General features: G+C 37.8%; 1 protein-coding gene across 1 annotated transcript in view; it reads left to right on the top strand.

The window, feature by feature from the left end:
• MYBPC1 (myosin binding protein C, slow type) overlaps positions 1–26,688 on the top strand; it is a 73,824-nt gene that overhangs the window by 28,348 nt on the left and 18,788 nt on the right. Inside the window, exons 4-21 of the mRNA XM_010184950.1 lie at positions 3,537–3,641; positions 4,628–4,776; positions 5,136–5,253; positions 6,545–6,596; positions 8,207–8,263; positions 11,742–11,908; positions 12,852–12,984; positions 14,581–14,705; positions 15,782–15,887; positions 16,194–16,360; positions 17,283–17,445; positions 18,724–18,830; positions 19,696–19,829; positions 20,970–21,126; positions 21,747–21,851; positions 22,409–22,597; positions 24,045–24,179; positions 24,252–24,332. Of these exons, the coding sequence (XP_010183252.1) occupies positions 3,537–3,641; positions 4,628–4,776; positions 5,136–5,253; positions 6,545–6,596; positions 8,207–8,263; positions 11,742–11,908; positions 12,852–12,984; positions 14,581–14,705; positions 15,782–15,887; positions 16,194–16,360; positions 17,283–17,445; positions 18,724–18,830; positions 19,696–19,829; positions 20,970–21,126; positions 21,747–21,851; positions 22,409–22,597; positions 24,045–24,179; positions 24,252–24,332 (2,250 nt within the window). The remainder of the gene's footprint in view (positions 1–3,536; positions 3,642–4,627; positions 4,777–5,135; positions 5,254–6,544; positions 6,597–8,206; positions 8,264–11,741; positions 11,909–12,851; positions 12,985–14,580; positions 14,706–15,781; positions 15,888–16,193; positions 16,361–17,282; positions 17,446–18,723; positions 18,831–19,695; positions 19,830–20,969; positions 21,127–21,746; positions 21,852–22,408; positions 22,598–24,044; positions 24,180–24,251; positions 24,333–26,688) is intronic.

Below are 26,688 nucleotides of genomic sequence, written 5' to 3'. Positions count from 1 at the left end.
CATACCAGATAAGTTCCTTTCAGTCCTGCCTTGAGGTCTTTGGTAGAACTGCTGCCATCGGAAGGTAAAATATCAGTTAGCAGCCCTAAAAGAAACTCCCCTTATCTTTTCCTATCAGCATACATGGAATGCATTTTTAAGGTTAGTCTTGAGAGCAGATTCCAGAATTACAAATAAAACAGATGCCTTATGACTCCGAAAGAGGTTTATCTGCATAATTGCTTACCACATCACTTTAGACCATATGAATGAAACAGAGGTTTTGAACACTAAAAAACTCTTCACAGTGTGTGAAATTAAAAACATGCTCTTAATTATCTTCACTGCCTGAAATGATCACATTTTCTTTATTTCTCCCAAAATAATCTACATTATTAACTTCAGGCTGAATGCTGTCTGTAAAGTCAGTAGAAGTATATTGATTTACAGTACTAGAGAACCTCATTGGTAAAGCTAAATACATAAATAACATTGTAAATCACAAAACCCTAAATCTTAGTTTTAACTATTTATCATTATTTTCCTCAACCTAGATAACTAAGTAGCCTATTTAAATAAGTATTTTCCCCTCAGGTAAACACTGAACAATATAAATTCATCTGTTACCTAGAACTACACAAATCATGAAGAAAACATCAGCTTCACTGAACTCTTCTAAATACGAACTACTAAAAAGGAAATCTTGGATGAGAATTAAACTAAACTGATTTAGATTTTCTAGAGAAAAGGAGGAAAGATTTCTGAAGTTTTTTCTCAGTTGTTCACTTCCCTTTTCTGGTACTCAAGTAGTTCCTCATGGGTATGGCCCTAAATATCTAGTCTAATCTTCCTGCATTAAGAGTCAATGTTCTTAAAATCCTAATGATCTGAGGTCAGTTAAGCTGTGGTCTCTGAGCTGGTGTCATCTAAATCGCTCTTCCCTTTCAGATGGGATGTCTAAGCCAGCGGAAAGAAAAGATTCAGGTGAGACCTCCTGAAAAACTCAATGAAAGACTCTAAAATTTACATAGTACAATTATTGTTAATACTTTATTTCTTAACAATAATATTTAATTTTATTTTCATTGTTTATACAGTATCAAACTGTAACTGTTGAAATGCTTTTAAGCACCAGAGCAAATAGGCTTCTAGCAGCTAAACTAGGAGTGAGAGAAACTCTGCTGCACAAGACAGGACATGTATCAGCAGTTGACACATACATACATACCTATCTATCTATATCTGTTACTATATAGATAGATACTCAGCTATTCCCTTCCTCCTCAGCCTACAGGGTGACAGTGAATCCCACACACAGGCCCCAGGAGACTGAGGAGAATGGCTTCTTCTCACAGCTCAAAGGATGGTGGGGAGCACTTAGCAAGTCATAACCTCTTTCTTCCTACCCTGGCAGGTAATGCATACTGCACCCACCTTTGTGGTTTCAGGATTTGCAGTCTCTGGAACAAAATGAGCAGCAGGTACTTCAACCATGGTCATTGACCTGGCATAGCTGCCTATGCCATCCCCTTGCGCCAACGTCAAGCCCACGTTTTGTTCTGTTTGTTTAATAAATAGGATAAATGCTAATATCTAAAGGTGGTGATAATATTTAGGTGTTATGTGGTACAAAATTAATGACTCTGTGTAAGCTTCTTCCATTTATTAATATTCTTTTTCCATTTCACTGTGGTGTGTTAGGTTTGTTACTGCACATGTTGATGCTTGGTCCTGTGCCGAGCATTATCACACCATTCTGTTGATACCAGTAACTATCACTTGCTGTTATGTTGTTTCCATATACTGGCATGTTATACTGGCATAATCTAAACATCTAGATTATAGAGAGAGTATATATAGATATGTATCTATATATATATTTGTGTTCATGTATGTCTGTGTATATGTTTTCATATATGTGTATATACATGTATGTATATACATGGATGTCTTTACCACTAAGAAATATTGTACAAGCAGATATATACAGAGGTGTAAGGCACACCACTCATAATTCACTAAAAGACTGAAAAGCAAAGATTATATAGCAAATCTGTCTAGCATTTCTATACCTTTTTAAAATTTCTAATAGACTTTAGGATTATAAAAACAGTTTGGTTGCTTTTTCCCATGTTAGTCATGAGTTGTGTTGCATTCATGAGCGATGAAAGTGTTCATGAGTTAAAAGAGTTCCTGTAGCAGTAATTTCTACATAGCAGAAAGACAATTTTTATTTCTGGCAAATGAGTTTCTACAGAAAACACAGCAGGAAAAGGAACTTTTCATTTAAAGACCAGGGTTTGACAAAGTGAGAAGTGTTGTTTGACTGGTTCCTCATTTATGCTAGTTATGAAACCAAAACCAAAAGAGCATTGGATAAACTATAAAAAGCTACCTTCACTTCTGAAACAACTAGATGTTCAAGGGGAACAAGGGAGTTACAGCTCTGATTTGAAAGAGACAGATGGCTTTGTTAATTATAGCTGCACGTTTCCACATTTGCTCTGCTCCTCAGTACTACCATGGCAGCACTGGCTTTACTCAGTTTCCCTTATGCACTGGTGATAACTCCTCAAAATAAGGAGATGTGGCATTTGAACTCCGCAGGTTCTCACTTGGAATATGATACATATTTTGCCTTTCTGAAGAAAGAGAGCAGGTAATGGACAGACTTTCACTGCTTTGCTCTCCCTGCCTTTTCTGCTAGGAATCAGCTTTGTCCACGGTTTTGCATGTATTTACCCAAGATGTAACTGCATAGCACAAAGCCAGGGCTGTCCAGATGAGCAGAAAGACCAGAAATGCACAGCTGTGCTGGTACATATCTCTGCCCTGGGGAGACTGCTCACTTGCTCTTTTTCAGTTCCAAAATCTCAATTTCCAGAGAGAATGTGCTGCATCTGAACATACGACACAATCATTTCCATCTGACAAACTATTTTTCTGTAAAATATCGGCCAATGTACATGGCAGGACATGGTATTGACTGATTCTCTCTGCTCTGTCTTGGTACCACTGCTTCTATCATGGTAGAAGGGAACAAAGTTCAAAAGTAAGCTTCATCCCTGCCCCATTCTGTGGACAAAGAGGAAAAAACAGCTTGTACACTTGACTGAGTTTGGGCTTGAGAGAGACCCACTGAAACTAGGCATCATATATGTTCTGTTTGTGCTTCTAGCTGTTTGTGTTTTCAGAACTTTCATCCCTTCTGAAAAACAAAGAGCTGACCTTTGTGCATTGCCTCTGTAAAGCACTCATGGTTGAATGCTGGTGCCATTCGAGTTGCTCAGAGCCCATCTTGGCTGATCAGGTTCCCCTTTCTCCCTCCCTGACAGTTTCATTTTCTGTCATCACAGAGGTAGCATTCTTGCAGGAACTGTACACAATGTGACAGCCAAGCAGTGGATGTCAGTGTGAACAAAAACTTACATATTTTTCAGGACATCTGAAGAGAGAGGTAATAGGGTTAGAGAGTTTAGTGAGAACAGGTAAGTGTATTTTGGAAGGAGTACAACACACTCAGATGATTCACATTTCTCTTTCTCTCTGCATCTCAGTATGGTCTCTTGGAGAAGGAGCTCCAGAAGAAACAGAAAAACGTGATGACTCCCAAAGGTCCACTTTGTTCATTGAAAAACCTCAGAGCGGTACAGTGAGCGTTGGTAAGTGCTTAGAAACAAAATCAAAATCGACTCCCAGAAAGACAGAGACTGTCTAGTGGTCTATGTACGTACTAGTAGTTGGAGCACAGGTGGTAAACTCTGAGATCCCATCTTTGGTTCTAATTTCATGCCAGAGGAATCCAGTTCAGGCACTGTGAGGATTTTCTGCACTGTGAATCAGAGCACACTAACTGGGGAGGGGTAGGGGTTCACTCCCAAACTGCACTGCTGAGCCATACTGTCATGGTAAGGTAGCTGCATGTCAAGCAGAGCAGCGGCAATAGTGAGAAGTTCAGTACAGGTTACTTAATACATCTGTTGTGTACTTAGATACGATATGACATGGTCAGATGGGGCTTTTTTAAATGCATGCCTATTATTTTTCTCAGTTTCTGAGTAGAAGAAGAGCATTTTGGGAGGAGCTGTTTGGAAAAAATCAATATAAGGAGTTAGCTGTATTATCCTCTGGAGCTCATGAATCTTAGGATGGAAAATCAAGAGGGGTTAGGCAGTGGAATTCTCATAACTGAGTTAACTTTTACTATTCCCAAATTATTGTTTAAAGAAGACTCCCGTGCCTTCTCAGCGTAAAGACTTTGTGATATAAATGCATAAAGAGCTCCAGGTTTTCTTTTCCAGAATGGATTTTATTCATGTTATAACTGCCTAGTAGCCTAGGAACATCTGTGCTTGTTTTAAGCAAGGAAATTCAAATATTGTGAACAATTCACCCATGACAACCTCAACTAATTTTACCTGCTTCTCAGTGTCTCAAGCTCCACATTGATGTGGGCAGAAGGCTTCCAGACCCAAAAGAATTAATCTCTGTAACACTGCAGTACCTTCATAGCCTGTGTGACACCGTCTGATTCTTATTGAGGTAGTAAAGCTAGCACATGGAGACTGTAAGGAGCAAAAGAAACTTGTACAGACATGACTGATCAACCACATTTTCCTCAATAACTGCGTTATTCTTTTCTCTTAAGGTGGGAATATTACATTTATAGCCAAAGTAGAAGCCAAAGATCTTCTCCGAAAGCCAAATGTTAAGTGGTTTAAAGGAAAATGGATGGACCTGGCGAGTAAAGCAGGGAAGCACCTGCAGCTGAAAGAGTCCTTTGAGCGTCACACTAAGGTGCGCCTTTGCTTTTCTTCTTATGGGGTCAAAGCTCCAAAGAAAGCTTAAAGATCAATTTAAGACAACAGGATAGAAATTCAAGAGTAGTGGATTCTAACCCTGCCTTCCCTATGCAGATTTCAGTAATGATGTCTAACCCTGTGTAGAAGCAGACTTTTCTGCTCTCCCAGCACAGGAGAAGTAGTGGTGGGGAAATAAAAGTTTTCCATTGCCATTTCTGGGTTCCAGTTTCTTTCCAGAGCCCTTTATTCAAGTTATTCCTTGCTCCTGGTTTAGCTCTGAAAAATTAATCTTTTAACTTCTGCTTTGTGCAAATGTATCCCCCACATTAGCAAACAATTATGTTTCATTTTTAGATTCACACATTTGAGATGCATATAATTCAAGCTAAGGAAAACTATGCAGGGAACTACCGCTGCGAAGTGTCTTACAAGGACAAGTTTGATAGTTGTTCTTTTGACCTTGAAGTCACTGGTAAGATTCTGCTTGTGTCTGTAAAGCCTTATAAAGATTTCTTTCTTTTTTTCTTTTTTAACCTGAAATGCCACCTAATGTTGTTCAGAACCTTTAAATGAAGTAATGCAAAGTGAACATTTTTAGCATAGACCTCAGAGAGTTCCCTTAAGTGTCTGTAATTTATTGTTTAAATTAACATTGGGATAGATAGCATGTCAGACATTTATCCAAAAATTAGAAAAGCTGGCAGATAAAAGTAGTGAATTCAAGTCAGGCTGTGGCATCGAAGACAGCTAGGTTTAGGGCTGTTAGAGAGAAAGACTTCATCTGTAATCATCTGATCAGAGCGACATGGAGCAGTCATGGCTCTTCAGTGCTTTGCACCCTGAAGAGGCATGGTGTATGGTCATACGTCAGAAAACTATTTATTCCAGTTTATCAGAATAGACTAATTAGACTAATAGGCTAAAAAAGAATAGCACAATGTGGAGAGCATTGGAGAGTCATGCCTTAATCTACTTCTGTGTTATAACAGGCCTTACTCTGGCAAAGGTTAACCCACAGGGCTATTTTTTTCCTTGGAGAGCAGTTCTGGCAGCACAACGGCACATACATACCTGCACGATCGAACTGAGAGAGATCGATGTCTTCCAAAATGCCAAGGCCAGCAGCAACAAAAATAGTTGTTTACCCTCATAAAGCACACCTACCAATTGGCCTATACCAGACTGTCTGTTCCCCACTCAGGTGAATCCGGTCACAGTTAAGGGGACATTTGGCAGCTGACTGACAGTCTGAGGGACATAGGTAGTCAGAGGCCAGCGAGGCAGGGGCCAGCCTGGCTGCATCCATTCACTGACCATGGATCAGAGCCATTTAATCTGATTCAAGCTGGCACAAATTCATGGCAGGGTATTCAGCCTTGCACTGAGAATCAACACGAGTCTGTAGCTGCAGAGAAGACTCCTTCCTCTGATGCTGAGCACATTGAGAAAGTGCAAGATGCCAGCAGGAGAGAAAGCACCGAGAATGGGAAGACGCAAAGGCCAAAGCCTGTGTATAGGCAGGAAGAAACGTCACAGCGACAGCTCTACTGTGAACAACTACAGAAAGTAGTTTAGGGAAATGCATTACACAAACTTAGCTGAGCAGCTTTGCGTTTATCAGAACTTAATCCCAAAGGAGCAGCACAAACTGTGGTCACTTAGCAGGGAACTGAAAAAATTTCATATGCCAAATTACACTGATTATATAAATTACATTAATTTCAAATTATGTTTTTAATTCCTATATTACTGTTATTCCATAGAATCTTCCCAAGCTGCTCCATCCATTGACATCAGATCTGCTTTCAAAAGAAGGTAACTTCAGACAGTCATCCTATGAAGCTCCTCAGTAATGGAAGCTGGTAGCATGCACAGAACTTGCAGCAATCTTGGCAGGCAACTGTATCAAGTATCTTAAAAAAATGTTTTTGTAAAGAAAGATTAAAGACTTGGGGCTTAGGGTACTTTGTAGTGGGTAAAATGAAATAGTTACAACACATAGTGCATATGATATTAAATACCATGAAATTACAATGTCATTGCTTTAAAGGAAGAGTCAGTATTTAGGGCAATTAAATATCTGTTTCTTCAGAGAGTTTTAAAATCGTATTTTAATCCACTAAAATATTCTACAGTGTGTTTTCTGAAAGTTATCAGCTACAATATGAGAGTTTCTGGCCCAAATTCTGCACTGATTAAAAGCAGAGAGAAAATTCACACTGATTTCAAGAAGACAGGATCTGGCTTTATCAATTTTCTTACAGTAAAAGAGTGTGTCATAAGGCCACCACTACAGAAAAACTACAAATAATATATTGCAGAGGACATGTCTGAAGTCTTTTTCTTTGTTAGTTACCTTTGTGATAAAACAGCAATTCAAATCAGTTCAGATTGTGATAAAATAGTAATTCAAACCAGTATAGATGTCATCTTTACCTTTTACGGAGAAAATTGTCTTAGAATGACAGTATGCAGAATGAAAATGTTTCATAAACAGAAAATTAATGCAGTTTGTTAATTTACACATACAAACAAAGTTGTAACTTAGAAGCAACTGCTTTTATTTAGAGAGATTTGATTTAAAGAGCAAATGGAAAAGATATTACGTACGAGGTGCACTCCTTTCTTGAGAATGTTTTTAAAAAACTGCAATAACTGTTCCGCCCAAACAGATGAGGATATCGGAATATTTTCTGATTTTTCTGAGTAATATCTTGTATGCATAATCTGGGATTAAATATTGGCATCATTTGACTCAACATTTGCAGATTTTTGCCCTTTTTACAAATCTTAAGGGCATTTCTTTTGTATATATATGCTTTACAATAAGGTATTGCTGCTTAAGGTCCCATTATAGAAAGAAATGCACCTTCATAGGACTGTGATTCTATCTGTAAAAATATACAATGTACTGTTACTTTTTCAAATTAATTTTTCCCTTCATCTAGAGAAAGGTTGAAACTCAAGTGTAAAGCTCTGCAATCAGTATTTGACACAGCTACGCATTATTAAAAGCACCACCCAGCAATGCAAATCTTTGTTTTACATTCATAGCAAAAGATCAGCACAAGCCCTTTGTTTTCATACACCTACACTATGGGAGTGAAAAACAAAGCTCTTTGTGTTGACCGGTTCACTTTCATTTGTGTTACTGAAACACAAATCTTGGCAAATTTATGTATGCAGTTACAAAAATTTGTCATCCAATTATAATAACAAGCAATACAAACCTTTGTGTTATTTTTCACAAGTGCCTAAGGAAACATAATTTGTGTGAAAAAGAATACAAGTTTGTGTTGATTTTATTCCATTATTTGTGTGTCTGGACAGTGTTGAGTATATGAGACATGTAGAGCGTTTGCAATGTGTGTTGTCTAAGTCTTCCTCTATTAAACAAAGATTTGATCTTTTTCTATTAATAACAGCGGTGATGGACAAGACGATGCAGGAGAACTTGACTTTAGTGGTCTCCTGAAACGTAGGTGAGAACCAAGTGATGCAGTGAGCAGGTGTGGATTGCAAACCATTAGGTTCGCACACAGAAAGAGTCAGGTGTAGCATTAATAACTTCTTAAGTATTTTCTGACCTTTCATTTTTTTCAGTGTTTCTAACTATGTTCAGTTAATTGTACCTTAAGTGTGCAGAAAAGAAACCAGAGTGCACTGGGAAAAAAGTGAGCCACAACCTGAAGAGGCCAATAACATTTAGTTTATTTGCTATTTCTTTTGTGTTTGCATGAAGGGTAGAGGGGGACAGTTTCCTACACAGGGATGAGCAGTTCAGAAAATTGAGTCTGGTGCAAGAGTAAAAAACTGCAAGGGTTAAATTTACCTCTTTGGCTACATCTTAATTTGATTTTACAGGCATCCTGATACCAAAAACCATATATCATGCTTTCAAACCATAGACATTGGCATTAATTCTTTGCAGCTTTCTGTATGTGCAAACAAATATTGAATGGTGTTTTATTCAACATAAAAGCTGTTACCAAGAAAAACTTGGACACATGTTTCCTTGGTTTGCCTTGAAAATCTGGTGTTATGATAGTTATGCCTCTAGCTATTTCAGATCTTAAACCCAGTTTAGTCTTTTAACAGTTTAAGACAAGATAGTTAATTTGTCATTTTTTAAAATTTATAACATAAATTCTGTATGTCATGGAAATCAATGGCAACTAAATGCTTTATCTCATCTATCATTTACTCTGAAAGAGGAAAATCCAATATGCAGTATTAATTACATAAAAAGTTCCCAATGGGCTCATGGGCTATGAAGGTGGACTGTATTTAAGCAACTAAAGCAAATAGGAAAGGCTGAAGGTAAAAGTAGGCAGTGAAAGAATTTCCTGAACCAATTCAAATCCACCAGGTCTTTGGTTTTTTTATCTTCTCATCCCTAACTAGGATCTTCAGTTTGACTTTTTATCATACTAATACAACTTACCCTGACACTTCTCATGACTGCCTGTGGGGTGTTTTATTAGCAACATGACAGTTGCATGTAAGAGGTCTTGGTGGTTTTGTGGAAAGAGAAGTGTGATTTCAGAGTCATTATCACTTTGCTAACAAGTAACTCACATGTTTGCAAGGTGAATACTGTATAGCCATATAAACATAGTATACGTATTGTGTGGTTAATGGGCAAAGCAAACTTTCAGTTTTTAAACACTATTATTTGATACTGGTCAAATTGGTTCATCACTTCCTTGTATCAGGCACTGAAATTCAACCTCACGTTTCTGAGCTTATTTGAATAAGACTTCTAATTAAGTCTCAGTGTGGATATTAATATCCATTTTTATTAAGACAAATACACATTTTTATTTTAATTTTTTTCAAGAGGCAATGTTGCAGGTGTATTCCTTCTCTTTTGTATGGTTATATTACCAAGGAAAGAGCTAGAACTTTTCACCTGTGGTGCATAATACTTGAAACATGTTTTTTAAAAAAACCTAAATGCATAGAATCTATATACTGCCTATTTTCTAATTTCGTGCTTGTCTTGCAGAAAGACAAATCAGTTCTTACCTCAGTAAGCCACTCTGTGACTGGTCATGCTTCGTCAGTGCAATGGCTCAGTAATGGCACGAAATTCCAAAAGGCACAAGATCTCAAAAACACTCATTTAGGTCTTTTTTTTAAAAGTACATCTTTCAATGAAATGCACATTTTCAGGGAAAAGATTTGAAAGTGATTTTGTGGAGAGGCCAGTCTGCTTAGGATATTCCAAGCATTGCTTGCCCACTACCCACAGCAGAAACTATTGTGATCTCAGAACAAAGTTGATTGACTCTAAGCATCAAAATTTGTTCTCCAGTTATGCAAAAGGAAAAAAAAAAAGAGTCTGGAGTTATTCCAAGTTGGTTGAAAATCAGGATACTCTAATCCTCATTCTCAACTAGTGCCTGATTTAAAGGGGTACATTAACTCTGTTCCCATGGATTGTACCTCTCAGGCGTTGCATGGCAAGTGGCCAGCCCTGGGAGAGGAGAATGCCACCCCATGGGGTGTGTCGGCTTTTACATGTGTTTGCAAGCTGATCCTGACTTGCCACCATGCAGAAGAAATCTCACTGAAATGCCAGTGTTCCTTGTACATAGTCACCCTCCAGAAAGCACGAGCACAGATAAAAGTAAAAGAGACAGAACATAAAATTACATACCTGATATTATCTAACAATAATTCTAAGATAAAAATGTAAGTATTTCAAAGACTCTTCAGTGAGAAGCTTCTTTCCCTTATAAAAATAACACTGGCATATTACAAAAATTAATAAAGTCCATGGATTAAACAGCAAAGTGGTTTTCCATAGGTCCTCATCTGGCCATGCAGAGATTCTCAGGGACCCCCGATGCTATTTCTGTATATATTAAAGAAAATTCTCCATCTTCATCCAGCTGACAGAGCTCAGCTCTTATAGCGTCTCACTCCAAAGCTCAGGGTTTTTTTATTTTTCAAATGTTTATTTTCTCACTCTGTTCTCAAAAGTACTGATGTCATTAGACCAACCAGATCAAATCAGAATGATCCTGGTCTGATGCTAATGAACTTATAGGGAAAAATGTCTGGATTTCTGCTCCATTTCCTGGATTGCTCTAGCAGTTCATTTTTTTGAGCTAAGCTGTCAATCTCAAAAAAATCACATTTTGTTTAGGACGCTTCAATTTTTTTCCCTTTTAATGGCTGCCTTTGTGAAAATAATTATACTTCTCTTTATTGGTTGTCTTAGCCCAGAGTTGCAGATAGTAAATACGGTATTGGAACTTCTGTATAAAGGTGATGCTATTCACACATGCCTCTGAAAACACTTCCTGCCATTAAGACTGAGATAAACATGGAAGCCAACAGAACCCTCTTGCAAGTCCAAGCTGGTGTGGAAATCTCCAGTTCCTATCCATATGCCAACTTTAAGTAACTCTGAGAAGCACTGGCGCAACTATAAACAGACCCAGCTTCCCTTGGATTTCAATGTCATTTCATTGGTTGTCCCTGGTAGAAGTTACAGGGACTCACGGTTTGAAAGCATTTTTATGTAATTATGAAAGGTACAGATTAGACTCAGATCTCAGTGGCGCCATCATGAATTGTAACTGATTCCACTCAAGTTACAATAGATAAAACTGTCTTAAGTGGGATTAGCCCATATGCTATTATAGTATTACATTTGCAAACGTATTTTTTTAAGTCATGAAGCAGTATAAAAACTGTCACAACTGATTACATCAGAAAAGGCCAAATAAAAACTTATATCCAAAGTCTGCCTTGAAGAAGAGTAAAGTAAGGTGTGAATGTCGTTCTGAGCTATTCCACTTATACTGAGTGAAATACAAAAATAAGATAGCAGCCTTCAAATTTTGATCAAAACATTTCTAACCTCACCATAGATCCAGCTTCACCTTTTTTATGGTGTGATACAGCCTTGCTAACTCTTCTCCCATAATTTTATTTTGCTACTGTTAGGGAGGTTAAACAGCAAGAGGAAGAACCTGAGATAGACGTGTGGGAGCTTCTGAAGAACGCGAATCCCAGTGAATATGAGAAGATTGCTTTTCAGTATGGTATCACCGACCTGAGAGGAATGTTAAAGCGTCTGAAGCGTATGCGCAGGGAAGTGAAGAAAAGCGCAGGTATGGATAAGGCAGAATATTATTACATATGTCACACACGTGCATCCATCTTAAAAACCCAAATTTACTTCATTTCCATGTAAGGAGACTTGCACACTGCAACTCAAGCCTTATTACTGTAAAGAGTTAATCAGAAGAAGACTTCGGTCCATTGTGGTTAGTGTAAACACCCTAGCCCTTTTGGTGCTTACCAAAAGCACCCCTACCTCTCAGTCAAAAAATAGTTCCAACCGGAACAAAACGTCTCCCAGTTGTGTGAAACGGTGTTACCTGATCAAACAGTATGAAAATCAGACCTTGTGATATCATTAATATCTTCTGTACTAAAATAGAGCAAACATATTGTTTGCTCTCCATAATTTCATTTTGCACTTAATCTGACATAAAACCCCTCCACCCTGCATTTGGTGGTGACATTCAGACCTGTCTTTCTCCATTTACCTCTATCAAGATTCAGGAAAGTTGATTTGGCTTTTAGACAAACCAATGTGTTTATTCTGATAGTGGGAAACTCAGTAGGAATTTTAGCTTAAAATTCCCTGTTAACCTGCACAGTGGTGCTAATAGAGAAGTAATCTGTAACAGATTTATTGCAAATGATTCCATGCCACTAGATGTATACCATTTTATTTTGACATGGCACTTCTCAGCAAGCTGTCAAAGCTACATCTATCCAATCCTATCCAGAATACAGTCACACTGCAAAGTCATAAACAGGTACTAGCCTTAACTTAGAATAATCAGACCTGCATACTTTTGCACATATTCTAATGTTTCTAAAAAATAAACTGATTCACGTGGACTAGCCTAAGAACACAGAGTGATGGATAACATTATGTGCATGTATTGGGACAGATTTTATAAGATTTATGCAATGTCATTTCAGCATTCAGAATCATGTTTTCTGATCTTCTTTTATAATAACACTCTGCTTTCACAACAGCTTTTGCCAAAGGTCTTGATCCTGCCTATCAGGTGGACAAAGGAGGTAAAGTAAGGTTCATGGTGGAGCTAGCAGATCCAACAGTGGAGCTCAAGTGGTATAAAAATGGCCAAGAAATACGTCCAAGTGCAAAGTAAGTGGCTTTATTGTATGTAAGCTGTAAAATGGGTTCACATGTACCTCCTTGACAAGTGTGTTACATAGAGTTATCTCTTTGCTCAGGTTGCACCAATTTTATTTCTGAATACCACTATGTGTGAAATGTATCCAAATGATGCTATATTGCTTATCACCCAGAAAGGTCTACTGTATGCTAATTGTTAATGTAGATTGGCTCCTTTGCCTCAAGAGAAATAAAATAAAGATCCTTGACAAAACATGGAGCCATTTACTATTCAGTAGTTGTTAAAAAATTGGAAGCATTGTGACTAAATAAATCACTTATCTTCAGTCACATGTCTGAAGGAGGTTAGAATCTTTTGGAAGAAATTGGGTGCTAAGAGGAGAGATGTTTGACATCACATATTTACCCACTTTGCTTATAAATCACCTGAGGAAAGGGGACTGAGGTTTGTCTCGCCTTTCACTACCCACTTAACACCCACACCCTGCATTAGCTCAAAGTGACTTCAGTCATGTGCAACAGGTCTTCTTCATCATCTCTGTCACCTGCATATTAGTTTACCCTCTGGCTTTTTCTACAGGAAGGGACTTTTCAAGTGCAGGTAGAGCAAAGGCTGGAAGTTGAGCTCAGTCCTTAGTGTGGCACAACCAGCTCTTACAACACGCTGCAGAAAATCCCATTCCACAGTGAAGCTAGGAACGATGATGTGCAACAAGTAATCTACAACAATTTTATGTTCCTCAAATGTTTCTCAGCAGCACAAAATCCTAGCAATTTTCTCCTCTGGCCCTGTGAGAAAACAGTAATTAGCATAAGCCCTCTTACAGACAAGGGGCAGATTTTCTTCGTTCTGTTGCTGCAAAAGTCAATGAAGGATTTTGATTAACATTCATAGTTGACAAATAATGCATGATAAATAAGGTACTTTTTATTTAGCTTCTATATCTGCCATGAGCAGCTCAGACCTCTTTTGCAGGCAGCTATGTGGATACCTTTCTAGTAGAAGGACGTGGATTGAATGCTCCAGTACATTTCTTCCAGGCTGCTGAAGCAGCTGTCAGATGCTAATGAGCTTTGGTCATTACAAACCTGGAGCAGATCTAAACTGGTGACATAAAGGTGAAAGGTTCCATATCCCATTACCAAAACCCCATATACCATTACTGATCTCTTGTGCCATCTGGCCTACCAATAATATTAACTTCTTAACTTCAGCTATTATTAAACTTCACAAAAATGTTAAGATTGTTGGAATGAGGATGGTGTCCTGTTACTGGTTATTTTAATCTTTACTCATCTAGAGTTTCAGACTCCATTTTATTTGCCATCCTTCAAAGGCTGCTCATTTTTTATTTTTTTTCATATCACTCAAGCCTGGGATTTTGGAACAAGTCAGAAGATACTCATTGTCACTCTGCACTGTAGCTCCTTTTGCTGAAAAGTCTTTGACGGTTCTGTTGAATCTTGGCGATTGTTTTCCAGGACAAAATTTCCAGTTCTATGTAAAAAACCAGGATTTTCACCTCTAATACTACTTTCTACATAAAACAAAAACGGGTCCAGCGGTTTTGCTAATCTATCTTTGCTGCATTCCTGTTCAAACAGGTACATTTTTGAGCACAAAGGTAACCAGCGAATTTTATTCATCAATAATTGTATGATGACAGACGATGCTCGCTATTACGTAACAGCTGGTGATGAGAAATGCTCCACAGAACTGTTTGTGAGAGGTAAATACAGCAGCTTGCTCCTCTTTCACCTGCTGTAAATTGGTATGGCTTCTTTGGCTGCAACAGAAATTAACAGGGAGGATCTTGTTCAGTATATTTTTGAATTTGTATTTGTATTAGCAGCCTCTCTGTATTTCTGTGATCCCTGATCGTTTTTTTCCTTGTCCTGTAATTTAGTGAAAACCTTGAAATGGGGATGTGGTTGAATTCATACCGTGCATTGGGATCTAGTGGGGCTGTGGTCCCCTTCATAGTTTTAAAGCCATTTTGAAGACTCATTTGTCATAGTGTTGGTTTTCCCTAACACCATACTTAGGTACGTGACAACCCTGTTACACCAACTGATCAGTTTCAAGTACCCTCAGATCAGACTTTCTAACAGTTAGTTTTCATTCCATCTGCAAAGATTTAAGGAGAGACTCTATCAAAATCTATGAATAGGTGGCCATTTCTTCATATTATTTTTGCTCCCACAGTATTGATAGTCTTACTGATAATTTTCATGGCATTACTCACACATGCACAAAACAGAAAAACAGAACTTACAGTGAGGGAAAAAAAATCATCAAACATTTCAGAAAGCTATTTAGAATAAAGGATTCCATTGCCCCTATGAATATCATAGGATAACTGTTGTACAATCTCTTGCTATTAAATAATCTTGAGTTTTGAAAGCACAAATGGGCTAAACTAATAACGGCACTGCGATATGTCATCAGGTTATCTTATTGTGCATAATGGGCTATAGAACCTAATGAAAGTGCAGCTTTATGAGAGCTATATGTGGGATGCAAGAGGGGAATGTTAGCTTCTCATGTCGACCTGCCTGGACAAACTGTCAATAAAATGAGATGTGAGGCAGGTATTAATCTGAACAAATATTGGTTTTTTTATTTAGCACATTTCTTACTAGCGTCTTAATAAGCAATCACTTTTTTGTGAAGGCCAGAAAAGCTTCACTGAGGCTGATATGAAAATTTTAAAGTAGTATCATCTTCTACAGCATGATTTTGAAACAGCTCTTTAACTTAGTTTTATCTCTTAGATTGTAAATCTGTAATTTCCTCTTTCCAAAGATCCTCCAATTTTGGTGACCAAAGGCCTGGAGGATACCAGTACCTATGTTGGTGAACGAGTAGAACTGAGCTGTGAAGTGTCTGAGGATGATGCAAATGTGAAGTGGTAAGCAACACTTTGAACAGAAACTGTTTGCTTGAGAATAAAACCCAGATTGTTTTAATTGAAGGTAAAAATGTAGACAGCTTTTTTTACACCAGTAAACTTGAAAATTGTTGAGAAAATGTCAAGAATACATTATTCAAAAATGTAGCAACAGCAAAAACAACCTTACATATTAATAGATGAATTTGTTTAACCTTTTCTTGAGCCTTAAGTCCTATAAAGTCTTCTCTGGATGTTTCACTAAATAGGCAACCTCTTTGCACAGGACTTTTAGTGGAAAAGTAATCATTCTTTGTTTTCCCTTAGGTTTAAGAATGGTGTAGAACTTCCCAATGATCCTAAATCCCGGTATCGAATCAAGGTTGAGGGTAAAAAACACACTTTGATCATAGAGGAAGCAGCAAAAAATGACAATGCAACTTACTCAGTAATGACAACTGGAGGTCAATCGGAAGCTAAGCTTTCTGTTGATTGTAAGTATCATCCATCTTGCTCTTGAATTCCTATGTCACAGTTTACTAGCTTATAGACATAAATAATTTGCTTGCTTTTTCCTGGGGATTTAAAGAGAGACTTAACTTCTATACCAATTTCTTTGCTGCAGATCTCCACAACAGTGACTTTCATTTAGACGCTGTTTGCAGCAACAGGCTATGAACTAGCTCTGCTTGGAAACTTTCTATAACTCCATTAAGATGGAAAACAAAGGTCTCCATTCAAAGTTATAATAGGTCAACAAAGTGAAATTTTCAAGAGAAGTATCTGCATTTCTTTAATCCTTTCAGGTTTCCACAGGAAAGCTAAACCAAGGCTTTTTAGCTAAAATCAGAAAAAAAGGATGTTGGAAAAAATAAACATTTCTATAACTAGGCATACTTTTAACAGGCATCAGGGTCTTTGACCTGAACTCATAGGCACAAACACATGGCTGTGCAGCATCCTTAGTACTGTTTGTGCAATATCCCTTAAAATGCCTGTGTTTTTTACCGAAAAGTGTGTGTCCATCCTCTAAAGTTACCATATATTATGCATAAACATACACTGGTTTGTAATACTCAAATTGCTTTTGACTATTTTGTACAAATCGTTATCCTAAGCACAACAAATCCATGCTATTCTATTATTAAGTTGGAAAATATCCTCTGTGGTCTTTTGAGCTCCACCATCTTTCCTTTTATGCAGCTTTTTCTGAGGATTTTCCAACTAGCTTTCTATAAAACACTGCTTTTTCCATCACTCTTTGTTTCCTGTGTCAGATTACAATGCCAGGGATATTTACTGCATGCAGATGGTACTGCGTGTTCAACCTGGACTCAGATCTACAACAGATCCATGACAGAATCATGAGCTATTGTTTGACATTAGCATTAATATCTCTGCTTCTATTTTCCTAAGTGAGACCACTGAAGATATCACTTGCACTAGAAGACCAGACTGTGAGGCTTGGACAGGAAATCCACCTCAAGTGTGAGATATCTGAGAATGTGTCAGGGAAATGGTACAAAAACGGACAAGTGGTCGAAGCTAGTGACCGTGTAAAGCTTTATCACAAAGGAAGGTAAGCCAGTTGTATATTGATTTACTTTTGGTGGAATGACACTGTAGAGATGTGCCAATATGTGTGTTACTTCATGGAAAATTGTCTGATAATCAAGCCTGTCCTCTGTCCCTCAAACATATTTATTTTATCATCATAAAAGGCATGTCTCCTTGCCCCTTTCATTTTGTGTCTTTTGGCTGTGAAGGACAATAATCTAATCCTTGATCTAAGTTCAAGCTAGTAATTTTTCTTGACATTGCTCTTGTTGTTAGTACAGGATATTTAGTAGTAAAGGAAAATAATTGTTAGGCATTATTAAAATTATATAGCCTTTAAGTGTCTATTTTTCTGACAGCTTCTGTTTGTGTCAACTCAGAACATGTATCTCTACCCATGCAGAGTATATGGAGATATCAGGTCCCTTTGCATTTATAATCCATCTTCATTAATGGAAAGTTTATCAGTTTAAAAAACCAAACCAAACCAAACCAAACCAAACCAAACCAAACCAAACCAAACCAGGTCCTACCTTTAACTACATCTCCTTCACTTAAGTTTAGCAGACCACTAGTACAGTTGGGAACTGCACTTGTGAAGATGCTCCTAAACAGGCTAACATTTGCATTAATTCCATAATGCTTGCTAAATCATGGTAAGGGACAAGTGCCAGTTGTGTAATGACCCGTTGGATTGACATATGGTGAAGGAGCTTCCCAGGACCCATGTAGGGGGAGATGAAGGAAAGAGGAGAAGGAAGGGCACAAAGGTGATCCTACCTTGTGGCTACTTAACCACAGCAGGTAATAGGAAATCAAAACTATCATTGTACTGGAAGATGCAGTTAGGTATTAAGAGCAGCATATGCTTTGCTCACCCATTTCTTTATTCTGGTAAACAAATAGTAAATTGGATCCTGTCACAAAGATGGCCTAACAAAAGTTAGAATATCCCCACAATGGGATCACCTAAAGATTTTTTCCTGAAGAACTAAGTTGCAATCTAATGGCAGCAGGACAGAATCTCTGTGTCAGAGATTACACTCCTGTACTTTTCTACTTTTGTGTTCAAACAAAAAATATTAGAATTGGTTACATTATTTGGTGGTGATCTCAATATTTTGTACAAATCACACAGTATTTAATCAGTTAAAATACCACTAAGCAGCCAGCAAAGGACTTTTAGTCAATAATCTTACAAACTTGCACAGATCTCCTAACCTTTTCACAGATTTTTCCTTATAGCTTCAAGCAGCATTCAAAAATAATTTACATTTATTTATTTTTACTTTTGTTACAGAATCCACAGATTTGTTATAGCAAGTGCTGCTGTTGATGATGAGGCTGAATACATGTTTGTACCAGATGCCTATAATATTAATATTCCATGCAAAGTACATGTTGTGGGTAAGTATATGGCACAATGATTTATATTTAACATCTTTTTCTCTGACCTTTGGAAATTAGAATCGGTGTGAAATATCCTTGATTGCAACCAGTTTGTTTCATCTGAGCAGGCACTTACCAGAGAAAACAGACCTGCTGCTTTGCCAAAGGGCAGGTGGGCTGGTCAGAGAGCATTTTGCCTGTGCTCAGGATCTGCTCATATATAAATGACCAAAGTTTTATGAAATATGTTCTGTAACTGAAGATGAAAGAAGTGAAGTATCTTCTGCTAGAAAAAGTATCACAAAGGTTTAGGGAGAATGAAAAAGGAAGGGGTATTAGAGGGAAGGGGTACTAGAGGGGTATGCCCACGAATATAATTTCCAATACATTAAAAGAAGTTGTAAGAGGATATTCATCTGTTGTTCTCCATACACATGGAATACAATAAAAGTGAATGCTTCATTTTCAGAAAAAATATTTGGGTTAAGAAAACTTCTAATCTGTAAGAACAATGATGTCTGAAGGGTGGTAAAAGGTGCTGTAGAAAGCCTGCAATGGAAATTCTCAAGAGCCACTTAGAGGAAATCTCTCCCAGAAGTTACCCTAATATACATAATTCTGCCTCAGGAAGATAGATTTTTCAAAATTTTCCTACTATTGCAATATTTCTATGGTGTTATGATTCATTTTTCATCAGACAACTATTTTCTTAAAAGGAAATTTTCTTCACAAATTTTCTTCTGTACAAAAAACCAATTGACTAAAAATACCAGGAAAATACAAAAAATGGAGCATATTTCTCTATGTTGCAGACCTGTGCCAGGTCACTGAACTCTCAGAGTGGCAGCCATATGGCAAACTTGGACAATCTCTCCTTTTTCAGATCCTCCTAAACTCCACCTGGATGGTCTTGGGGAAAATAACACTGTGACAGTAGTGGCAGGAAGCAAACTACGACTTGAGATCCCCATCACTGGTGAGCCAACTCCGAAAGTCATGTGGAGTAAAGGGGACAAGGTACATTGCCATTACACATGTTTTTTTAGCTTAACAAGAGGCCTTAACCTTAAAAAAATAAACTTTAGCCTTGTGAAGACGTTGATTTTAATGGCAGAATATAAGGAGGTGCTTTTTTTCTAAAAATCTTTCTTCACTCAGAAATTAAGGGTAAAATGGATAAATATTATTTAATATCTTTTGTGTCTTTTTGAGGTATGTCTGAAATTAACAAAGGAGAAAAATATGGTTTTGCTGTAAATAAATTGTAAAGGAGAGGGACATATGAGATGCAGAAAAACACTAAAGAAAATCTACCAAAGGCCTACTTCTTCTGTACATACAGAACAGCTGCCAGGTTTTGACAGGAAGCCATGGTATGGTCTAGTTTGGGAAAATGAATGATAAATTCCAATGAAGTGTCAAGTCTGAAATGAAATAATAGGCTGGGCAAGTAGTGTCTTGCATCTGGTGTCTTAGTGTAAAGCTTTGCACAGATCAATCCCTGGCTGTGTAATACCAAAAAGCCACTTTTCACATTTAAATTTTCACTGTGGTATGTGGAAGCTGGAATGTGTTATTATTACTGGATTCGTCAGACCTATCTGGTCAGATCTGTGACTCTCTATACTATTTTTCAAATATTAATTGTACTATCACCACTGTGGACTTGTCCAAATAGGGACATATTCTAGGAGAGCTCTTACTCCAAAATCCGTCCCAGCATTTGAAATCTGTAAAGACAAACTACTGATCATTATAATCACTCTGACCTTGAAACAGAATAAATTACATTTCAGTCTGACTTTTGGGGAAATCCACTACTCTCTGTCTATAAAATTGATGACAGGTAGTGTTGACAAAAGCACACTTTTGCTCACAGGACAAGTAAGCCTAGTGCCTCTTCCTTTGAGATGCAATGGTTGAACTGAGTACTAAACAGTTACTGCATTTTAAAGTTATTTATTTGTCCCTCAGTTATTTTGTCATTTTTGTGATCATTAGGTAACTGAAATTCTGAGCTTTAGTGTGCTTCTTCTTACAATTGCTTTAGCATTTTTGCTGAAGTGTCTTGTACTGCATTTGGATTTTTATTTTTGAGCATTTTGATTCTCAGATCCAAAAAATGTGACTTCTCCCTTTGCTTGTTTTGATTCCTAGTGGATCACAGACAGTGGAAGAATACGGGCAGAGACATACCCAGACAGCAGCTGTCTGGTCATTGATGCAGCTGAGAGGGAAGATTCAGGTCCTTTCAGAATAATGTTGAAGAATGAGGCTGGAGAGGACACAGCTCTAATCAACATTAAAGTGGTTGGTAAGTCATGTGGAACAGTGCGCACGAGCCACATCTTTTATCATAGTCCTTTTCAATAAATGCTCATGAAGAATCTTACATTTCTGCACCCCAACAAGAGACAAATTCTTCTTCATCTATCGTCTCTTCTGTAGATGCTGTCCTCCCTAGTAACCAAACTGCTGTAGATTCTCAGAAAACTTCAGTTTCCCTGTGTTTCCCCATTTTCAGATGTGGAATAGAGGTGCAAGGATACCAAGGCCCAGTGCTACTGAAGGACAGGGAAGCTTAGCATGGAATTTAAGTAGGAGTTAATTATCACCCCCCTGCCGCCTCATACTGCAGGAACCAAACTTGTGCAGTTTGCCCTTAACACTCTCCTTGTGGCTGTGGGCTCTGTCTTACCACATGCCCTCAAGTGCCTCTCAAGTGTTTTGATTGCGCTGAAGAGCTTGGCATTTGTCCTTTCCTAGCCACATGCCAGGATCTACAAAGATCTTCTTTATCTCTCTCCTCACTAGGAACTCTTGTTGCACTTAAAGAACTGTTCAGATTTGTTTCTTACTTGACATTTTTGATTCAATCTGTGCAAAAAAAAAAGAATTTTTTTAAAAAAATAATATTTACTTTATTTACAACAGATGTCCCTGATCCTCCTCAGGCACCAAATGTGACTGAGGTGGGTGAAGACTGGTGTGTTATGACCTGGGAACCTCCAGCAAATGATGGTGGATCACCCATCTTAGGTACATCTCTTCTTTTTATGGTGATGCTGTGATACTGGCAAAAGAAGCAAACCTCAACCTTCAGCTTTACAAGACACCTGGTTTTCTAATGCTTTGAGATTTGTCCTTTCGTATGTTGCCAAGTTATCAATCCCCCTAGTTGAAAGACAACCTCTTAGAATACCAGACTTTGAACAGGTAACTTATTTGAATGTTAGCAGGAATATCAGAAACAATTTACTGAGCAGATTGGAATCTTCTAATACAGTGAACTGAAAGGCAAGTCAGAGGGGCCCAGAGGCCAGCAGAATCAGGCCCTTTTCACTCTGAATTAAATACAGTGGTGTTGTAAGTGAAGTCTGAAAAACGCTTGTACATGGCCATGAAAACTGAACAGGTGACTATCAGATAACTTGCAATGGAAAAAATTTAACAAAAATGCCTAAACCACTCCAAGGCTAGAAGGGGATATCAAGGTGTATCCAGAAGAAAGGCCACTGGGCAGTCAAAAAGTAGATCCTGTCACTATTGACCTTTATGCCAACACTTACTATAATAATATTCTGTTTGGCCAATAGGTTATTTCATTGAAAGGAAAAAGAAACAAAGCTCCAGGTGGATGAGGTTGAATTTTGAACTGTGTAAAGAAACAACTTTTGAGCCAAAGAAGATGATTGAAGGTGTTGCTTATGAGGTCCGTGTATTTGCTGTTAATGCAATAGGCATTTCCAAACCAAGTATGCCTTCAAAGTCCTTTGTTCCTTTAGGTAAGTAATCAAGAGTATAGAGGTAGGTATGCATTTAGAAAATTATAATTAATACACAATTACAGTTATCTAATTATATAACTGTAGCTCTTGTTGCACTTGTTTTGCTCAGGATCTGTCTTTATTAGGTGCTGCATAAACTATATATCCACCCATGAAGGATTTATAGCCTTTTATAAACAAGAACTAAGTCTGTATAGACAAAAAGAAGTTGCACTACAATAAAACAGTGACATGCTATAGGTGAGGCTGATACGGTCACTACTATGGTAAATATGTTTTAAGGATCAGAACTAATAGTTCATCATTTCTGTGTATCACTGGTACCTCTTGAGTCAATAGAGTCAAACTAATGTCATTCAAACTGACAATTTAGAGAACTGATACAGATGATGGATCCTGGTTGTTTTGTGTGTGTTTTTCCTGCTATAAGTTCAGTCAGGCACTGGCTTTTAGCCAGAAATGGTCAGAAAAAGTGGCCAGAAGTCTAAAGATCACTATTTGCAGGCTGGACTGTATGAAAATGACACTTTCTTTCATGTTTCACAACTTAAGCTTTGCTGTCACATAGTAGCTTGTCATTTAAAAATGTAGAAGTATTCACAAATGATCCATATATTTCCATAAAAGAAAAGTGACAGGGATATGATCTATCATAAAAGGAGAAATCTATGGAAAAAAAATAAGTTAATTTGCCCAATATATTGCAATAAAACATACAGTAAGATACATCTGAGTTGGTCCCTAATATCACTCTATGCCTCATGGGTCTCCATTAGCTGAAGTAGGGGCTTTTTTCCCCAGAAAGAGATAACATATTTTCAATATCTTTTTGCAGACAATCCAGAATAGGCTAAGTCATATTTTTTGCTATTCTACCTGTTGCCTTATTGCTTAATAGTAATGTAACAGCTACAAGGCCTTGTCATTCACCTAGTGACAGACTAATTTGGTGGTCTTTTCATACAAAGAATCAGATTTTTAAACTATTGTGACAATCACAAGTCCCTGTAAAAGAAAGGTGTCTTGTTCTGTAGGCCAGCAAAAGTTCACACCCTGCCCAGGAGCACCCTCACCACGCAGAGGAGGAGGACGAAGGTGGCTGTCACTGCTACAGCATCCTCTTCTCTTGTCAGAAATTACCTGCTGTTGTAGAATACTCTACTCACAACTCTACTTGACCTTCCATTGCTCTTCATCATTCCCACTCCGCAGAAGGAGGAATTTAACTCTGGGTTAGGCTGTGAGCAGATATGGGATGAGGTACCCACTTCTCCTAATTTGGTCTTAATTGGGAAAGATGTTCCAGAGATGACTGGAAATGGCTAATAAGCAGGATTTATAGTCTGTCACCTATGTTGCTAAAGTAGAGGAATACACAACATAAATGTAAACTTTTAATTGTAACACAGTTTTCTGCCTTCTCCCCTCTGTCTGCTTGCTTCAGCTGTCACCAGCCCACCAACTCTGCTGGCAGTGGACGGAGTGACTGATACCTCAGTTACAATGAAATGGAGGCCACCAGACCACATTGGAGCGGCAGGGTTAGACGGCTATGTTGTAGAGTACTGCTTCGAAGGAAGTAAGTGATGACGACTCTGGTATGTTACTCACAGTGAAAGTAGGTGAGAATTTATCCATTATTTCTCTGCAGGTATCAGGTGTTCTCACTTAAAGGCAGGGACTAATCAGTCAGAAAACCTCAAGCAGCAGGGTTTTTTTCAGGCTTCCTTTGGTTTGTATTCCAGATCATTGATTGCAGTTTAACTCAGATTTGATCTGAAATCCAAACCAAAAGCCATATAATCTGTTGTAGTGTACTGAGTACTGTGTTAATCACTATCCTCTTTTTTGAGCTAAATGAAGTCGATGCAGTAAAGCGTGGATGGATGAATGAATAGAAAATAATGAATGGCTGTAATTGTGGTCCAAAATACATGCAGGTTAGCTGGGTTTTAGGGACAGGAGATCCTCAATGTGGTAATACCAAACTTGACATATTACTAATTGTCTACTTCAAATGTCAGTTCCCAATACTGAAGACAGATAGCCTCTTCAATAACTGGCTGTAGAAGTTACCTAGGTATGCAAAGTTCATGTCTAGATATTGAATTTCTCCAGCATTTCAGTGTAGTTAGATACAGGTTCTTTAACTGTGTCCATCTAAGACATAAATCTATACAGAACTGAAGGAGAAAGATAAAAATATGAGACTGAATAAACTTAAGAGAGTAAATTATCAAGGAATAGGGAAATGTAATTTATATTTTACAACTAAGAGTCTTTGATGATCAGGCAGCAGAAACCTAGTATTGCCCAGCAGAAGAAGTTTGTAATCAAAAAGTAAAATCCACCAACACCTGGGTAAGTATCAAATAGCCTGACATGGTATGTGCAATACCAAGCCTCAGTGGGCAAATGCCAGTCAAGAAGGACTCCAGCAATGTTGTGTATTTGGATGAACGGGACACAATTATCTTCAGCTCCGCTAGCTGCTGCTCTTCATTGTGCTGTAAATCAAGTAATGAGCTGGACACCTTCTTTCATAAAGGCATTTATTTCAATGAAAGCTTTTCATGGATGCAGTCCACAGCCCAGAGACAAGAGGTAGAGGACAGAATTGTCCTCCTGAGAGGATTCGTACTGTCACGTGTTTCAGACTCAGATAATCCAGAAGAGTAGTTCACAAAAGTGGTCAGATACCACAGGAGCAGAGTGCTCTCAGCTCTCACTCAGGTGAGTGGGAGAGGGAGTGAAGAACCACCACTGGCTTTTCTCAGGAGACTCAGCATCTTGTAGTATTGAGGTGAATATCTGTCAGGAACGGGAACAGACTGCAAGAAACTCAGAGGTCTGGAGAAGATTACCTGGAGACAGACAACAGCTGGAATGGTAGGAAGGGTTTTCTTTGTATATTGGGAGGGAGCTGCGGGAACAGCTCAGAACAAGTAAGCATGCAGTCTTACATCGAAATGTAGCATTCCTGTAACCTTTTCATTGCACAGTCAAGATATATGGGGATACAAAGGGGACTGTCAATGTGAGGGCTCCCGTGTATGCTGTATATTATGCTTTGTTTAGCATTGGTACGATGGCGGGGAAAAAGTTAAAAGTGCTTTTAATATGCTACTGTCATAAGAGCCTTGACATTACAGTATGTGATGTCTAGATTAGGTGACAAGAGAGGATGAGAAATAGATATATGCTAATGCAAACTATGGTTTCCAGAGGAAACTTCCAGATCTATCTTTTAAGGACTATGAGACAGAAGATCATTGTATATCTGTTGAATGGAACAAATGCTTTACTTTTTTTTTTCAGATAGGTTTAAAACATATGAAGACACAACAAAATGGCAGTCAAGTCTGTCATTTTATTGTTACCCACCTCAGTTAAAATACAATGGGTACAATGTATTTTACATAGCTTTCTGAGTGTTTATGTATATCTATATATGTCTCCTATATATGCATATACATCTATATATACACAATTGGCATTATTTATGTATATATGTCATGAGAATGGTTAGGAAGAAGCAAGCTTAGTAGAAAAAACAATTTTAAAATATGTTTTATTGGAATATGTATTCTTTTCTCTCAGTTAAGTCCTTTTTTTCTTTCTTGCAATATCGCAGTGCCTCCTTTTCTCAGTTTTTTCAGTGCCTGTTCTGCCTCAAACTAATTTCTTCTATAATATTTAATAACTTTTTAATTTCAAGGTACTTTTTGTGACTGTCTATATTCATTCTGCTGTTCTTTTCTTTTAGTTATGTTTGTAAACTCATTTGTCTTTACCTTCTCCATTCTTATGTCATTCCCATTGAAGTAGTTTTAAAGAGGGCCTTTTTGAGTCTTCCTTACCATAGCAATCATTAGGAGAAATCACAAGCTGAAAATAGGAAGACTATATATTTATATAATTAGAATTTATAAGAACGATGTACCATGAACACTGGTTTGGCTTCACAAAAATTGGTATTTTCCTTTAGTCTGAACCTCATAACTTGGTCAACATGGTGGACTCTTGGACTTCCTTAACTATGGTAACACCTTTGACAGCTCTCTGTGTATATTACTGAACTGGAGTCT

Source organism: Mesitornis unicolor, unplaced genomic scaffold, assembly GCF_000695765.1.
Source record: "Mesitornis unicolor isolate BGI_N332 unplaced genomic scaffold, ASM69576v1 scaffold51745, whole genome shotgun sequence".
Lineage (NCBI taxonomy): Eukaryota > Metazoa > Chordata > Aves > Mesitornithiformes > Mesitornithidae > Mesitornis > Mesitornis unicolor.
This window is presented reverse-complemented; position numbering and strand designations above follow the sequence as displayed.